This window comes from Porites lutea, chromosome 3 (assembly GCF_958299795.1).
Source record: "Porites lutea chromosome 3, jaPorLute2.1, whole genome shotgun sequence".
NCBI lineage: Eukaryota > Metazoa > Cnidaria > Anthozoa > Scleractinia > Poritidae > Porites > Porites lutea.
In genome coordinates, this window is record NC_133203.1 from 13086777 (window position 1) to 13101582 (window position 14806).

The 14806-nt window shown below is 39.4% G+C and overlaps 2 protein-coding genes across 2 annotated transcripts; both read left to right on the forward strand.

Annotated features, from left to right (window-relative positions):
* The first annotated feature begins 2995 nt into the window (after positions 1-2995).
* On the forward strand, positions 2996-5933 carry LOC140931578 (uncharacterized). Its single transcript, XM_073381380.1, has 4 exons — positions 2996-3707; positions 4102-4509; positions 5169-5462; positions 5818-5933. Exons 1-4 carry the CDS (start codon positions 3041-3043, stop codon positions 5931-5933), a joined length of 1485 nt encoding a protein of 494 aa, XP_073237481.1. The 5' UTR covers positions 2996-3040.
* A 5221-nt stretch (positions 5934-11154) lies between these two features.
* LOC140929916 (uncharacterized) lies at positions 11155-14435 on the forward strand. Its single transcript, XM_073379605.1, has one exon. The coding sequence runs from the start codon at positions 11155-11157 to the stop codon at positions 14248-14250; it is 3096 nt and encodes a 1031-aa protein (XP_073235706.1). The 3' UTR covers positions 14251-14435.
* Positions 14436-14806: the final 371 nt, after the last annotated feature.

A 14806-nucleotide genomic window follows, 5' to 3' on the forward strand; every position in this document is an offset into this window, starting at 1 on the left:
GGTTTGCAGAAGGGTAATTACGCTAATTGAAACGGTACTCTAAAATGGTGCAAGTCTGAACCGTGGAATCGCTATTACTTAGAGGTTAAAACAAAGACGTAACAGCTCACATATACTATAATATTAAATAGCATGAATGTTGAACAGATTTAAGCCCCGGGGGATGTGTCACGCGTCCTCATGAGCTATAATTAGAACTTCGGAAATTACTTGTGAATGACAACACAGCCTGATAGGTGTAAAATGTGTCTCCCAAGCATATATCAAACGTTACGGACAAACAACAAAACGAAGTTTGAAAAACTGTAAGGCTAATAATTTTTATAACCAGACAATTGCAATCTGTTTCAATCTTCTTCAAGTTTGTCGATCCATGCCTCCTAAAGCATTTGCTGTGATATTTTATACCTTCTTTAATATTTAACGGTTAGGGACCGGTCATTTGTTAGAGGAGAGGGGGGTGGGGGGTGACCTGGTGCATTTTTAATTTTCAATATACATAATTTACTTAAGATGACCCACCCTCAACCACAGAAACAGTTTTAATCAACTTAAATAAAACTCACCGAACTATTTAAAGCAAATAGCGAGTAGCTCCCCTCCGAGATCTAGTAGTTGTCACTTATGTGATCTGAATATCATCCCCTTCCTCGTCATCACTCTCTGAACTCCAGCCAATCTCGGCAAGGACATAGTCTGTTTGAACGCTTTCATCATCAGAAGATAAGTATTCCTCTTCATTTTCACTACTGCAGAATGGACTTCCCTCTTCTTGTGTAAAACCCTGTATCTGTTGTTGAGTAATGCGCCTTTGCACCTCCATTAGCTTTGCAGTGCTTGTTTGATGCAGTGCGAAGCCCGTGATGCTTCAGGTATTTATCGATAACTGCTATTGTCTGCTTACTAAGGGAGCCATCTTTAAACATGGCATTCCATTGGTATGTCTTGCTTGCCTCAGCTAACTTTTTATTCAAAGTACAAGAGGAAGTTGAGAAGGAAGAGCGAGATATCAAAGATCACCTGAACAGCCTCTATTCTAATTATGGCAAACTTAAAGATGGGAAGGGGAGCCGAAGAGATTTTGACGAGGAAAGGATCACAGTGCTGACAATGCTCAGGAAAAAAACTATCCAAAACATTCAACATCTACATGATGCAGAGAACAAATGTAAGGAAATGTTTCGTGGACACATTCTGAAGTTTAAATCAAATAAGCGTTCAAAAAAAGAAAATAAGAGAAAGGCACAGAAGAGAAAAGCTAGACGAGAAGAAGAGAATTTTGGTTTAATCTCCAAACTTCTGTCTGATGGTGAGATTCCAGTTAAGGAAGTCAATGTGGCTGCTCTGATATCCTTAAAAGGGACACAAGTTTACTTGCTAAAGCAAATGATGGAAAGAGGGCTTATAAGTGATTAAGCTTGTACACTAATTAAAGAGTACTTGCCCTCGATCAGCTCTTCAAACAGTGAATCAGAGGCCAGTGATATTGAGTAATACTGAGTAATACATGAACTTTTTTTTTCCAATGTGAGAAGACAGCTATACACCATGTTATGTTCGTTTGTTATGCCATCATTTTGATGATAAGTAATATTTGACTTGTTGTTGATTCCTTCAGTGTTGTTTCTTTTTTGTGGAACGGAAATTGGAATGCACAAAAATACATGGCCCCTCAGAAATGGTTGCACAATTTTATACAGCCCCCCATTTCAGGTGCACAAAGAGGTATGACCCCCACCCCAATTGCACCAGCCCACCCCCTTCTCTAATAAATGACCAGTCCCTTATTTTTGTTTCATTCAATTTGGTGTATTTATTACTGTTACCTGGACACAGCTATTTTTTTAAAGAAAAAAGTATTTTGCAATTAACTCCTGGTTAAACCTTTCTTGGGTCAAAATTAAACTTCCTGCTTTTTGGGAAGATTAATGGAGCCGTCCCTAGAATTGAATTAACACTAAACCTAATAAACAAGTAAAAACAACAGCTCATTGACAAAGGACGATGACAGACTTCATTTGAAGTCTGCAGGAAATTATAATATATGATGCTATAGCAGAGAAAACGTTTTTGACTGTTCTGTTGGAGCAATTGAGCTCACTGAAACTGAGTGAAGTCAATTAACCTTCACCTTGCAGACATCTCGTCCGACAAACAATATAGAAGTTTGAGCGAAATCCAGAGCTGATGACTTTACAAAGCGCATACCCGTCTCCTCCCCCCCCCCCTCCCCGAAAAACCTCATAAACAAGTTTGGACTCATGTATCCAGAATTTTTTCCCGAGTTTCAACATTGTATAGGGTGAGGGGAGGGGACGGGAGTACTGAGAAGGTTACATTATTTTTTAAGAGCACGAATATTGTATCACTGTCCCACTGACTTTTCTCCAGGATTATACAGTCCAACCTCCCGTTAGCGACCACCCAAAATGCGAAGACTAAGGGGTTGCTCGGGAGGTGGTCGCTTGCAAGAATAGAACCACAGGCCGGGCATCTTGCAAGAAGATCATCAAGAGGTCCCGGGGGGCACATCTACTTTATGGACGATAATTCACAGTCGCATACAATTTCTAAGCTTTGCCATGTGTAGGTCCATGTTGTTACCAAAAGCGGTTCTTCGTATATTCTTGGTAGCACAATGCACACAGCAAACATAGAGATCAGAGAATGCGTCAGGCCGTCACTTATAAGAGGTTAAAAAATGAAAACTCATTGAACTTTCAGGTCCAAAAAGTGGTCACGGTCGCTCACAAGAGGTGGTCGTTTATTACAGGTTGCAGTTGTAAGGCTTTGACTGGGAAAGTTTTGGTGTTTTGGAAAATTGGTCGCTTATGGAAGGTGGTGGCTTACGAGAGGTGGTCGCGCATAGAGATTCGACTGTAGGAGCGCACACATGTTTTGGGTCCTGAAAGGTATCACATCATCACTCAATTAACAGCCTCTGTTTTCATTGTGCTTAACTTGCTCAACTATTTTCCCTTTCAGCACTTGATGTCTTAATTTCTGGTCAACTGGAACTCGCTTTCTCTTGTAAGTACTCATGGCTGCCCTTGATGACGCGGAAGAAACGTTACGATCAACGAGGACAAAGGCCAATTTTCAGCGTTTAACACGGCTTCTGATGAGCGGCGGTGCAGTGCTTTTAAGAGAGATATTCGATTCCTATCACAGTCCTGCCAGCCTTCCCACAATTCTCAGTAAGCCATCAGTAGAAAGGCAGCTGAAAACAGCAAGGCTTACAGGTCCCGACTGGAAATGTTTGTACCCTTCCCCAGGGGTATACGGAAAGTCGAGTGATTTCGGCATTAGTTTAACCTTCAGATTGTTACGAACAATATGCCCACTTACTCCTCCTCTCACAGGATGGGACAGCCTGCCAAACGACTCAGACCACAGTCTTGAAGCAGACATTGTACGAATAAAATTTTATCGCAATGAAGCTGATGATCAGTTTGATGACCTGTGGAGGCAAATGAGCGAAGCCCTCTTGAGGATTGCAGCAAACCTCAGCCCTCAAAAACAAAGCAACTGGAAAAATGCTATTGACAAATTTCTCCTTGAGCCCTTAACGCCAGAGGAAGAGGTATACGCCAAAGAGCTAGAGTTATGGTACGAGAAAGACTTGGACTTAAAGAAAGCGTTAAAAGACCTAAAAGAACTTATCCACGAGGAATTCAGAGAAATGAAAGAAAAAGAAGCCTTAAGGGGTCAGCCAGTAGGCCAGTATTACCGGTTGCTTGTGGGTTATGTTATACATTAAGTATTAAATAATAATTTCTATTAATTTTTCCATTCAGTCCTAACTCCTAAAAATAGCGAAATAGCATTTCACAAGATAATAAGGGCTTCCTTGCGCAGCTGAAAGAGCTTATAGAATAGAACTTTAATAGAATCATCCTCAAAAGGTTTTTCGGACACTATTTACAATGACATATTAAATACATTAAATAGTAAACTACTTAAGGTATAAATAATAAATATAAGAAAATAAGAATTCATAAAAACAAAACACCTTTGAAAAGACTTGAAAGTTTTTCCCAGATGTGCAAGTATCGAATTTTCCTTATTAAATAATGATCAACTGTTGTATTTTTCCAACAGCAACACTACGGCTTATGAACAATATCGCTCAGTTTGGATTTGTGGTCACGCCCGGTGAAATGGAAGAAAACCAGCGCGAAATTCAAGCAGAGCTAGACATGTGGAATGTTATCATGGCTTTCAAAAACTCTTTCAGATTACTTTTTCGATATTTAAAAAATAATCTGAATGCCCTTGTTGAAGACATCGAACTGGGAAGTCTATTGATAACTGTTAAATGTAGCTCCCTGCAGATCCTTAAAGGATTGTGGAAAGTTTACAAAAGCGGTTACCTTAATCAAGTGGTTCAAGAAACGCTGGTAACACATGAGGTCTTAGAAATCCGTGGTATTGATGAAGTAAAACTGATGGTGTCTATTTCTGAGCAGGAATATGAAAAGGGAAAACAAATTTTTGCGGATAACTCCGGTGAGCGTGCTGTTCTACTGTATCTCCTTTGATTACTGGTTTTGCAACTGCTGCAAATCAGCAATCGAGGTATTGCGCAAAAGTTGGCACGAGAGCACTCGTCCCCAGACCCTGAGATAAGAAGGATACCCGGTCTCAATTTTTTTTCTTCGGCCCATCGGGCTTCAGTTTGGTCTCAAAATAAGGAAGGGGGGGGGGGGGGGGAGGGGGAAGTGGTCGTTCCCTGGCTCCTCCCCTAGATCCGCCTCTGGGTTTTTCATTTAAAATCGATTTTTATTTTTTCTGGTCCCGTTCAGGTCAGTTCAGGTCGGTCTCTGAAATACCATTCTTCGTTTTCACGGTTTACTGATTTAAATCCTTCGGAGAGTAGGAAAAATTCTTCCTTGTTAATTGTGTTGTTCTCAACGCTAAAAAGAAGCAACTATCGTATTTCTTTAAGCGAAGCCATTCAGTGCAGTCTACCTACTTCGGCGAGGAGCCGAGACGGGAACTTGCTCAAAGGTGGACGACGTTCTCGACCCAGACCTCATTCGTCTTCTCTCGTCGTCGTCCTCAAACTCGTCCTGGCTGCTTAAGGTCCCTAATAATAACGAGAAACAACTAACCTGTTGATGTGTCACAAGGGTTTGATAGTGGATCTTTTGTAATTTCCCTGCTAGTTGGTGAAACAGCAGCTGGTGATGAGAAACTATTGAAAGATTTGCCCTCTGAAGGTTACCAGAAGCTAGTAGAACACTTACAACCATTATCAGCCACTGGAAGAGACTACAGGTCATTAGCAGACAGAATGGGATACTCAAATCAGTTCAATCAGTGGCTTGGAAGTACAGACAATCCTGTTATGAACTTATTAAGAAAATTCCGGGAAAATGACGAGAAAATTTCAGAGCTGACATCTTTGCTAAAAGAGATGGAACGGTATGACGTGCTAGAGGACCTTCAGCCATATATAGGTTAGTGAAATGCAGCCTAAAAACTTGGGCTTACTGTTTGTTTAACTTGAGGTCTCCCGGTTAATACGGACACCAAGAGGTCATGTTATAGTGTCCGTATTATCCGGGTGCCCGTATTGAGCAGGCTGTCAGAAAAAATGTCACAAACAACTGTTTGAAGACTAAAACAGACATTTTCACAGCGAGGAAACATGGTCTCATTTTTATCTGTAATAAGTAACTTTAACAAGTTGATCCCGAAGAATAATCCTCACAACAATATATCATAAAACTACCTTTCAAATACATTGTGTGGTGTATTTGTCTTGACATACAACAATGGAGTAGGTAACTTAAGTTTGTATTGTGCTTTTAGTTTGTGGCTCAGCCAGATGGACTCAACATTACACAGATCGTTTGAAAGATCATTTGCCGTTTCTGCTAGATTTTCACTGGCAAGATATGTTCAGTCTTAGACACGACGTAGATTAAACAGTGTCCGTAAAGTGAGGTTGACGATAACTGAGAGAAGGTGACACGGGAGATAGAATTTAGTGTCATTTGTCTTTATTAATCGGTGCCCATATTAAGTGTGTTAAAAGATGTTGTTTCCAATGGGTTATTTGTGGAGGGGACTGCTATTCAGCAAACTGAGTAGTCATTTTTCTTGTTATTTAGTTTAGTTCACTCAGATGCAACTCCTACCAAAAGTCAAACAGAGAAATGTCCGCTAAAAGCTTGGTTTGTACAATTTCTAACCTTTTAATATTCCGATCAGTAGCTGCCTGTATTGTTAGATAGTAGGCTATTTCTAAATTACTTTCAGTCTCTTTTGCTTATACTTTCATACGGAAATGAGTTTTCATTCATGAACAAATTTACCTCATTTTCATAAGAATGGACGTGCACAAGGTGGGCGTTTCCATGGGAATGACCGGGCTCAAAAATGGGCTTCGTTTTTCGTTCTGGCACAAATTTCTCTCTCGCGCATACAGTGCATCAGGATGTCCGAAGGCAAGGCAAAGAAAAGTGAATCTATAGTATGACGATCGACTCAGCCGTGCTTAGCGTTTCCCGTTTTTATTAATGTACAACAATATATCCAATTTCGCACAAAAAAAGGGCTAAATTTAGGATTAAAACATATGATTGTTGATATGGGTACACTGAAGCATTCAAAATAGGTCATGTACGTTAAACGTGCCTATGTTGGCTGTCGATCGTCGGTGCTTTAAGGGGGAGGGTTGTCACAAGTTTCCCGAGCCATGTCGCCTTACGCTTCCACCTCTTGGAAGCCCTCATGATCATTATAATCTGATTGCTTTGTTTTACTTTTTTAAATTTTTTGTTCCGTTAGATGCAACTTGTACTCAGGCCCACATAGGGGAAAACGAAGATTGTTTTATTTATTTAGCACTTAACATGAACCTTTCCCTTATTTGCTCTTGCGTGTTTGATCCTTAACACCCTATTATTATTTTGTCCTTTTTGAAAGTACCCCGGATGCAAAGGTTTTTCTCTAAAACATTTGAATTAAACAATAGAAAACGTTTTTTTTATTTCCCGTGTTTGCATAACCTTATACAAACACTCGAGGGGTTGAGAGAATTTGAGACAGTTATGCAAACTTGAGAGGAAGTCTCGGGTTTGCATAACTGTCGAAAATCCTCCCAACCCCTCGAGTGCTTATATCAGGTATACAAATACAGAAAAAAAAAGATTTCTTTTGCTTTTATAAATTAACTTCCCTGACAAAAAAAAAAGAAAAGAAAAATGCAAAACTACTCTTTGTTATGGCACTCATTAAAAGAGAAAAAACTTAACTTCCCTGACATAAAAAAGAAAAATGCAAAATTACTCTTCGTTATGGCACAATTTAAAGAGAAATTCTCACCAGTCACGAAGTCTTGCACGCGTATACTAATAAGTTCTTGTTTGCAAAAAAGATGCTGAATGATAATAATAATAATAATAATAATAATAATACTAATAATAACAACAACTAACATTTCTATTGCGCTTATACAAATTGTTCTAAGCGCTTTACAATTCTCAACCTATGAAATAATAATGAATACATTAAATGAAATACGGATTTTTCTCGCTTAAAATGTCAGCTTAAACGGGAAAAAAAAGTCACAGTATGTTTGCAAAGATTTTCCAAGTTTCAGCCGATGATCAATGGGTAAAGAAAATAAACTTGTCTAGTTTGCAACTCAAAACTTTTTCAAATTTGTGCTTGCGTGATTAGCGCGCGGAGAGCAAAATACAGTTGACTCCTGATAACTCGAACCCTTGCTAACTCGAACATCGCGCTAACTCCAAACGAGAAATTTCGAGGAAAAGACCCCAAAACAACAACAAAGTACGAGTAAAGCTTTCTGAAGCCATTTTAAGCATTTTGGGAGATTGCTGGGAAGTTTCCCTGCAGACGTATGTCCAGACATTACTGGGCAGTTTGGGTCTGGTTATAGGACAAAATTCAGCCCTTCAATGCGGGGGGGTTGATAAGGAATTTTAGTGTGGCCCAGTAGCGAAATTCACCCCTTTAGTGGGGGGAGGGGAGGGGAGGGGAGGGGAGGGGAGGGGAGGGGAGGGGAAAGAGGTTTCTGACAAATAGCACATAGAAGCTATTCTACACATCAAATCTCCAAAGCCACCCTTAATTGTCTATTTCCCATCAACACATTCCAAATTTCCCAGCAAGGAAAAATTTGCCTGCAGAACAGATATTTGTGGAACAGATCCATTTGGTGCCCCCGTAACTCGAACCAAAGTCTATTCCCCCAGGATTTCCTTCATACATTTACTCTAATTTTACCCTGGGTAACCCGCATCGAACCCTGGATAAATCGAACCTCCCGCTTACTCGAAGTAATTTTTGTTTCCCTTCAGATCGTTTCTATATAACTTTACCGTCGATAACTCGAACCATGTTTTAAGCTTGTGACAAGTCAGGATAAAAAAACCCGTGTACTGAAGTCCGAGACATTGAAACAACCGTGTCAATTCTTTTTTCTTACTTTTTTGTCTCTTCAGTTCAAATTCAGTGTCCATTCTCGTATACTTTGTTGCTTAATTGTATTCCCTCCCCATCCATTTGCTTATTTCCCTTTTTCCGGTTATTTGCTACGAACTACCGATAACTCAAACTCCCGCTAACTCGAACTTTTTTCGATTTCCCTAGATGGTTCGAGTTATCTGGAGCCGGCTGTATCTTGACATCACAACCTGTTTACTTACAGACTTGTTTTTTACCTTTCTTTTTTAGAAAAGAATGAGGATATAAGAACCAGTAAGTGTTCGTTATAAGTCAAATCAGTTGTGTTAGTTTTAGTTCATTTACATACAATTTTACTATTCTTCTTTAATATTTTCTAAAGTACATGATTGTCTGGAAAATCGACTTGATCATGATATAATAAGGGTCCAATCAGGGTTGACAGTGCCTATTTTGAAAATTGTAGATTCTTGCATATAATGTAGGTTTTGTAATTGTTGTGGTTCAATTTTATCTTTGGTTTAAATTTTATTTTCTTTTGTTTCAAACTCATTATCATACATTACCATACCCAAAAACAAAGGAAAATAAAATTTAAACCAAGGATAAAATTGAACCACAACATAATCAAACAGGTAAGCCCTTGTTCTGGGCTCCCAACGGTCTCAACAAATGCGTTTCAAATGTTCCCGGTCAAGCTGGTTGGCAAATCGACAATAGCTATTTTTACAGGCCAACCATGGCACGTTCTCAAACCACAGTACACAGGTGAAGGCCCAGAACAAGGATTTGACACTTTTTCCCAGATGGACTTAACCGGACGTCTAGTTCCTTTTGTGGAGCAAACTGGTTAAAATACACCTTATTCCAAAATAGCAGCAATGCCAGTTTTATTTTATATGTCAATTAGCTAGCTAGCCCTCTTTGCCTTGGGAGCCAATTATCACAACAACAGCAAAAGAGTCAAAACAACTTCTCGCCTTTTTGCAGTTATGTGTATGTGTTTTGGTTCAATTTTATCTTTGGTTTAAATTTTATATTATTTTGTTCCAAAGTCATTCCGTTATCATGTATTACCTTTACCCAAAAACAATTAAGAAAACAAAATCTAAACTGAGGATAAATGAAATTGAACCACAACATATACATGTAGATGTCTTTAGAGCATTTTAACCGAAAATATCAGAAAAATGTTTCATCTGAAAAGAGGTAGAAAGCAAGTAAAATTTCTTTAACTGTTGACTAGACCTTCGGTCCATACTTGATCAGCGTCATAGTCACATTTTACCTATTAAGCGAATATTTTCAATCATGGGACAAATTATACGACGGTTATCACACTGTTTTCCCGGGCGGTATTTTCTGGCTAAACTTAGTGATATTGTGTATATTTTCTTGCTTTACTCGGCACATTGTACATATAATTAAAATGATCTGTGTACATGTTCTTTATATTGCAGTTAACGATTGGTATCACGCATTTGTGTGTTATGCCAAGAAGGACCGTGCTTTTGTTGAAAAACTTGTCAAGAAAATGGAGAGCCCACCTTATAATTTAAGACTTTGTTTTAGTGAGCGTGACTTCGTTGGTGGTGGCTATCACCAAGAAACTACTGCAGTGGCCATCAAGAAACGATGCAAAAAGTTTATAGCTGTGCTGTCAAGCAATTTTGATGACAGTGAAGGAGCAATCTATGAATCCCAGATTGCAATGAGCCTGTCTGCAAGTTAGTAACACTTTTTGTTTTTATCTTTAAGTAACTCTCCTCAGTGACATTAACCCTTCAAGCCCCAATATCAGGCCACACATACAAATTCCTCAAACTGATCTCCATACACTCTCTTAAAGAACTAGTTGAGAGAATTTAATAAAGGATCAAAGCATTTCCCTGATCATGTTATTAATCTCATAACAACCTTTTCTCCTGATGGTGAATTGATTTTGTTAGGAGAAAATTGATTTTGGTCTCTCTTGCTCTGAATTATTGGAGAAATTTAGAGGGTTTAAGCACATGCAGTACGAGTTTTATTGTATTCCACTCTTTTTTATATAAGAATATAGAGACTATAGAGGCTGAAAATGGCGAAATTTCAAGAATGTGTTTAGAATATTCTCAAGGCTGAGATTTTATTAGCAACATTTTTTGCATAACTGAATGCATTAAAAATTGCAACGTTTTAACTGAACTTTATTGAACAGAGAGTAGTTTCTTTCCATTTCCTGCTAAACTGTGCTTGTAAGACGATAAATACTATTACGGCGTACTATTAAGCACGCGTGTTATTTAACCCGATACACATACAAGCCATAAAGACAAACTAATATACAGTACACTGTAATCTAAGAATGTACACATTCAAGGAAATCTTTAACCTAACATTGGCAGAATAATAGGAATATCCAGCATGAGCGTGAAAAACACGTTGTTATATTTAAAACAGATTATATATAATAGATTCTTCGAAATGAGCAGCATTGCTTATTACAGTAATTCTATGGCTACTCAAGCGCTCTTGTTAAGCGGTGATGTGGAAAAAAATCCCGGGCCTTGCCAGGGAAAGGCGGCAAGCACCAATAATCAATTATCCAGGTCGAAACCAACAGCGGAAAAGTGCGATCATTGTCAGAAAACAGTTAGGTGGAACTAAAAGAACATTTCCTGTGCCAGTTGTATGGGATGTTTTCACTTAAAGTGTGTGTACCTGAAATCAATGGTGAACAACTGGCTATGCAATAGATGCACATGGGCGGCTCTGCCATTTTACAGGTGTTCGGATGCTGAGGTGCTCAACGAGGCCTGTTTTTCGGATACTGATCTTGACACAAATAACATCACACTGACTGATCAGGGAGAAAATGGAACTACACCTAACACATTTACTGGTCCCGACCTACTAAATGCGGCAAGGCAGAAAAATGCCAAGGGCATGTTATTATGTTACCTAAATATAAACAGCATTCAGAACAAATTTGATGAGCTGAAAGATATTATTATCAATAATAAGGTGCAAATTATGGCTGTCAGTGAGACTAAAATTGATCGTTCATACCCAGACTCCCAGTTCCTAATACCAGGGTACTACTTGCACCGAAATGACCGAAAAAAGGGTGGAGGTGGTGTTCTCTTGTTTGTCTCATCTAAGATACTCTCCAAGAGAGTCACCTTTGACAGGTGTTATAAAACTATTGAGCCTTTGGCCTTGGAGATTGGCCTCAAATCGAGAAATGCCATTATACTGGTTATCTACAGACCGCCTAAGAAGCTTACTGGTAAATACAGACTTCTACTTGAGGAGGAATTAAGTCATATTGCCAACTGGGCTAGCCTTCAATATCCGACGGTTATAATAACAGGCGACCTAAACCTGAACAGGATGGAACCCAGCAGCCCTGAAGGAAAGCTTCTTCTTGATCTTGAGGTGGAACAGGGTCTCGAATGTATGGTAACTGAACCCACTCGAATACAAATGAGAGGCTCTCTTATCACTAAGAGCTTGATCGATGTTATTCTCACTAACCACCCGGAACTATTTGAGAATTGTGGGGTACATGATCCTGCGCTCAGTGACCACGGACTTATTTATGGATTCCTGAATGAGACGGTAAAACACCAGAAAGGCAAGATTGTAACATTTAAATCTCTAAAGGATTTTGATGTGGAGAAATACAAAGAAGATCTAATGTATGCTCCATGGCATGTTAGTGAAATTTTCAATTCATGTGACGACAAGGCAAATTTTATGGAAATGCTTCTGTCCAGTATTGTCAATACACATATGCCTACGAAGAAGATGCGGGTTAGGGCTCAGGATGTTCCATACATGATTAAAGAATGGAAAGGTGCCATAAGAGCTAAGAGGAGGGCAGCAAAAAAGTATCTCAAGGAACAAACCAGTGAGAACTGGGAAGCTAGGCGGATAACCAGAAACGAGGCCACCCGACTCCGGAGAAAGGCAATAAGGACATATTGGAAAGAGCAAGCCACTAAGCTTAAGTGCAAGCCGAGTGAGTTCTATAAGACATTTATGCCCTTTCTGACTGATAAGCACAAGGTCAACACAAATGAGCTCAGCCTAAGTATCAATGGGACCATCTGTAGAGACCAATGTGCGGTTTCTAATCACTTGTGTGAATATTTTGCTACTGTGGCTGATGGGATTGGAGACACCAGTGCGGTTGATGACAAAGTTCTCGCCACCCACCCTAGTGTCCAGAATATTACGCAGAAGATGACAGGATATCAAGGCTTCCAGTTTCAGAATCTTCAGAGTTTTGAAGTTGAAAAGGCGCTGCAAAACGTCAATGTAAGGAAGAGTACAGGCTGGGATGGCATCCCTCCCATGGCGCTCAAGCTTGGAGCTACTGAGCTAACAAATCCATTGACGTCACTATTTAATTCATGCATAACCCTCGGAGAGTGGCCCTTGGGATGGAAAAGGGGTGAATGGACACCCGTTTTTAAGAAGGAAGATCCCCATAAAATGGGAAACTACAGACCCGTAACTGTACAAGTTACTGTAAACAAACTCTTTGAACAATTACTCAGCAAGCAACTCAGTTATGGTTTTAATAACAAACTGTGCGACAAACTAACAGCTTACAGGAAAAACAATAGCTGTGAGACAGCTCTCTTATCTTTGACTGAGAATTGGAAATTCGGTCTGGATGAGTATAACGTTGTGGGTGTTCTCTCCACGGACATGAGCAAAGCCTTCGATTCACTTTACCATCCACTTACACTTGCAAAACTTAAAGCTTATGGTGTTGAGGAAAGAAGTCTGCGATTGATGGGCTCCTACTTCACAGACCGTTATAACAGGGTCAAGCTAGGATCTGTAGTGAGCGAGTGGCAGAGGGTGACCAGGGGATGCCCACAGGGTTCTGCATTTGGACCTCTCATCTGGAACATCTTCCAAAACGATTTGACTTATACTGTTGATGCGAACATGAATATGTATGCAGATGACCACCAGTTTTATGTCGTTCGCAGCACCCTCTCTGATGTGCATGATGATCTTGCTGTTTGCGCTGAGTCAGCATCTTCATGGTACAGAGCTAATTTACTAAAGGGAAATTTGGACAAGTACCAGACAATGGCACTTGGTTGCGGAAGGAAGTCTATGGACAGTATTATGATTGACAATCATGAAGTCAGATCCACTGAATGTCTCAAGCTATTAGGTGTCTGTATTGATAACAATCTTCGTTTTGATGAACATATAAGTAGTATCTCTAAGAAGAGCGCCCAGCGGGTAGGGGTTCTCATGAGGCTCAGGAACCTTATACCCACACAAACTAAGTTACAGTTATATAAGGCAGCTGTTCTCCCGTATTTAACCTACTGTCACCTTATATGGCATTTTTGCCGTGCTAGTGATTCTAGACGACTAGAGCGTATCCAGGAAAGAGCACTTAGGGCTATATATTGTGATAAACATTCGTCCTATGGTCAATTACTATCTATGGCTGGGATATCTACTCTACACAACCGGCGACTACAGGACATAGCTATTCTCATGTATAAAGTTAAAAACAACATGTGCCCAGCATACATTAGCACTCTCTTTGAACAGCCTGCAATTAAGTATGAACTGCGCAATCATGACTTCACTATACCCAGATTCAACACAGTCTCCTTTGGAAAGCACTCGCTCAGGTATATGGGCCCAAGGGTTTGGAGTTCTGTTCCTAGTAATGTGAAAAAAGCTTCCACGTTGTCCTCCTTCAAATATAACATCAGAAAAGTGGATCTTAGCATGCTATTAGATGACAATAACTGCTCTAACTGCTCTCTTTGCACTTCTTAATCTTTTATTTCTTTTATTTTTTATTTATTTATAAGTAATGGATACATTTGTACATATTGTATATAGTTCTCTCGAATTTCTCACTTGCTTATACTGTACATAGTTTTTCTTAATTTTTAATTAATTTATTAATTGATTTATTTTTTAAAATTTATTTTAGTGTCCCCACTTAGTGGTTATATACCGCTATTACAGTTTGACACTTTAATAAAGGTATCATCATCATTGATGCCAAATGGCCTAAAATGTTGTTTGCCACCTTAAAATGGCACATTTTGAATGTTGGCAGAATTCTTTGGAAACAGTAGATTCTTTGAAATGAGCAGCATTGATGCCAAATGACCTAGAACTTCGTTTGCTACTTCAAGGTGGCACATTTTGAAAGATGGCAGAATTCTTTGGAAACACCTAGCCGATTTTATGAAAACCAACCTCACGGAATTTGCCGTCATTTGAGTGAAAAGGCATCAAAAGGCAAGTTTCTTGGGCCCGATAAGCTCCAAAATCACACTAACGAAGGAAAATGTTACATGAAGTAGTTTTTGGAGTCTTCCCA

Coding starts and splice junctions, on each gene's coding strand:
- LOC140931578 (XM_073381380.1), top strand. CDS start 3,041: ATGGCTGCCCTTGATGACGCGGAAGAAACGTTACGATCAACGAGGACA. Junction 3,708..4,101: donor AGAAAAAGAAGCCTTAAGGG/GTCAGCCAGTAG, acceptor TTTTTCCAACAG/CAACACTACGGCTTATGAAC. Junction 4,510..5,168: donor AATTTTTGCGGATAACTCCG/GTGAGCGTGCTG, acceptor TTTCCCTGCTAG/TTGGTGAAACAGCAGCTGGT.
- LOC140929916 (XM_073379605.1), top strand. CDS start 11,155: ATGGTGAACAACTGGCTATGCAATAGATGCACATGGGCGGCTCTGCCA.